This window comes from Manihot esculenta, chromosome 7, assembly GCF_001659605.2.
Source record: "Manihot esculenta cultivar AM560-2 chromosome 7, M.esculenta_v8, whole genome shotgun sequence".
NCBI classification, from domain to species: Eukaryota; Viridiplantae; Streptophyta; class Magnoliopsida; order Malpighiales; family Euphorbiaceae; genus Manihot; species Manihot esculenta.
This window is the reverse complement of record NC_035167.2, coordinates 33691319-33693122: the sequence shown is the minus strand read 5'-3', so window position 1 is coordinate 33693122 and position 1804 is coordinate 33691319. Positions and strand designations below refer to the sequence as shown.

The window sequence follows — 1804 nt, the reverse complement described above, 5'->3', positions numbered from 1 at the left end:
AAGAAAGACCCAGCTAGTTCAAGAATATCTTGACAGTCTTTTAATCTTCATTTTCCTGCCCTCGTTGTTTATTTTAACATTTATTAAATTTTATTACTACTAACTTTTTCTTTGAGATCTGACGAGGTGAAACTTCAGATCGAAATGCTTGTCTATGAGTATAGATTTTAATCTTTTCTATAAAAAGAAAAAAGAATCAATGATATATATATTTTGTGAGTTGGCTGTGTATATATTGTCAAGGTGAGAGGGGCAGATCGGCTGTGAAATCTCAGGTTAGCAGGTTAGAAACAAGATTAATAAATAAAAAATAGACGAGGTCGGACTAACATTTCAGGTCGGATGAGGCATGAGGTCAGATGAGACACGATTCAGGGCCATCCAACTCGGTTGCAGAGCAGCGCCCCTCAAGCATCGGAGCAACATGGAGACAATGAGAAATGAGACAATGAGAAATAATCAAACATCCGGGCTGCTCGAGATGGATGAACTCAAAGGTCGGTTAGGTTACGAGGCCGGCAGCAATAGGTTTTGGGGGTGGTGAAACCCCCTGTCACGGAGGTAATGTGAACCTTGCTCGAACAACATTGCCATCAATCTGGGTCCCATCCATGTATATTAAGGCCTTCTCAGCATCAGCCCTTGCCTTGAGTTCAACATATCCATATCCCTTGGGAAGATTAACAGTATGGTCAATTGCCAGCTCCACATGTACAACCTCACCAAAGTTACTGAATATCTCTTTTAAATGGCCTTCATGCACATTCCTGCTGAGTGAGCCAATGTGAAGAACAAGAGACTCACGAATGGGAGAAATCTTCCTTAGCGGAGAAGTCTTTCTAGATTGCAGGTGTGGACAATGACCTCACTTAGCCACTACAGCGAAACTCTTTCTATGAGCAGTAGGGCTGCGACTAACGGAGCTGAGGCTGCGAGAAGGGGAGGAGGATGAAGAGAACGATTTGGAACGAGATCGGGAGGACAAAGACCAGGAGCGTGGGCTGGAGCGAGAATCTGAACCAGAGTAAGAGCGTGACCATGACTTCGAGCGGGACCTGGACAATGAACCCGAGCCAGAATCGGAAGGCGGCAAACGGCCTCGCTTTGGCTTCACCATGGATACAAGCCAACAACAGCGGACAAGAAACCCTGGGTAAACTCCTACGGTGAAATTGTGCGACAGAAAGAAGGGGCAAGAACCATGTGAGTTTTATCTGTCCAGTGCTTCACAGCTCCTTATCAGCTCATGCTTAACAGTCGACGGACTCAAGCTCGAGACCGAAATCGTGAAGTCGGATAGATGTACGCCTAAGGTCGAAGTCATGTCCGAGGTCAATCCCGCATTCCTGGTCGTAATAGCAAGACAGAAAGGCTTGGAAAATCCAATAAGCACAGCGTTAGATTACTCATTGAGATCAGATCCGTACTCGAGCTTAGATCTATGATCGAGGTCGGATCCGTGCTCGAGCTTAGATCTATGATCGAGGTCGGATCCGTGCTCGAGCTTAGATCTGTGATCGAAGTCGGAGCCGCGGTGGAAGATTGGGCTCACATTTCAGGTTGGATAAAAGTGATCGTTGCGTCCAGTCGCCACTCTCTACTGTGGTCCGTGTAAAGCCGTCGGTCTTAGCAAATCCATCGTTGCTGGTTTTCTGCGTTTAAACTAAAGAAGCACTAAGGCGGGCCTCAAATCCTCCACCACCAATCTCTGCGATGGTACCGTCATGCACTGCTAGGTCCCCAAAATTCACAAAATTCAATCTCTATGCCCCTTTACCTCCTCTTCTTCGGCGATTCCCATACA

At 46.3% G+C, this 1804-nt stretch overlaps 1 protein-coding gene across 1 annotated transcript; it reads right to left on the bottom strand.

Annotated features, from left to right (window-relative positions):
* Window positions 1-553: 553 nt before the first annotated feature.
* LOC110619087 (serine/arginine-rich splicing factor SR45) lies at window positions 554-1117 on the bottom strand. Its single transcript, XM_021762340.1, has 2 exons — window positions 870-1117; window positions 554-767 (listed from the first exon to the last, which is right to left on the bottom strand). Exons 1-2 carry the CDS (start codon window positions 1115-1117, stop codon window positions 554-556), a joined length of 462 nt encoding a protein of 153 aa, XP_021618032.1.
* Window positions 1118-1804: the final 687 nt, after the last annotated feature.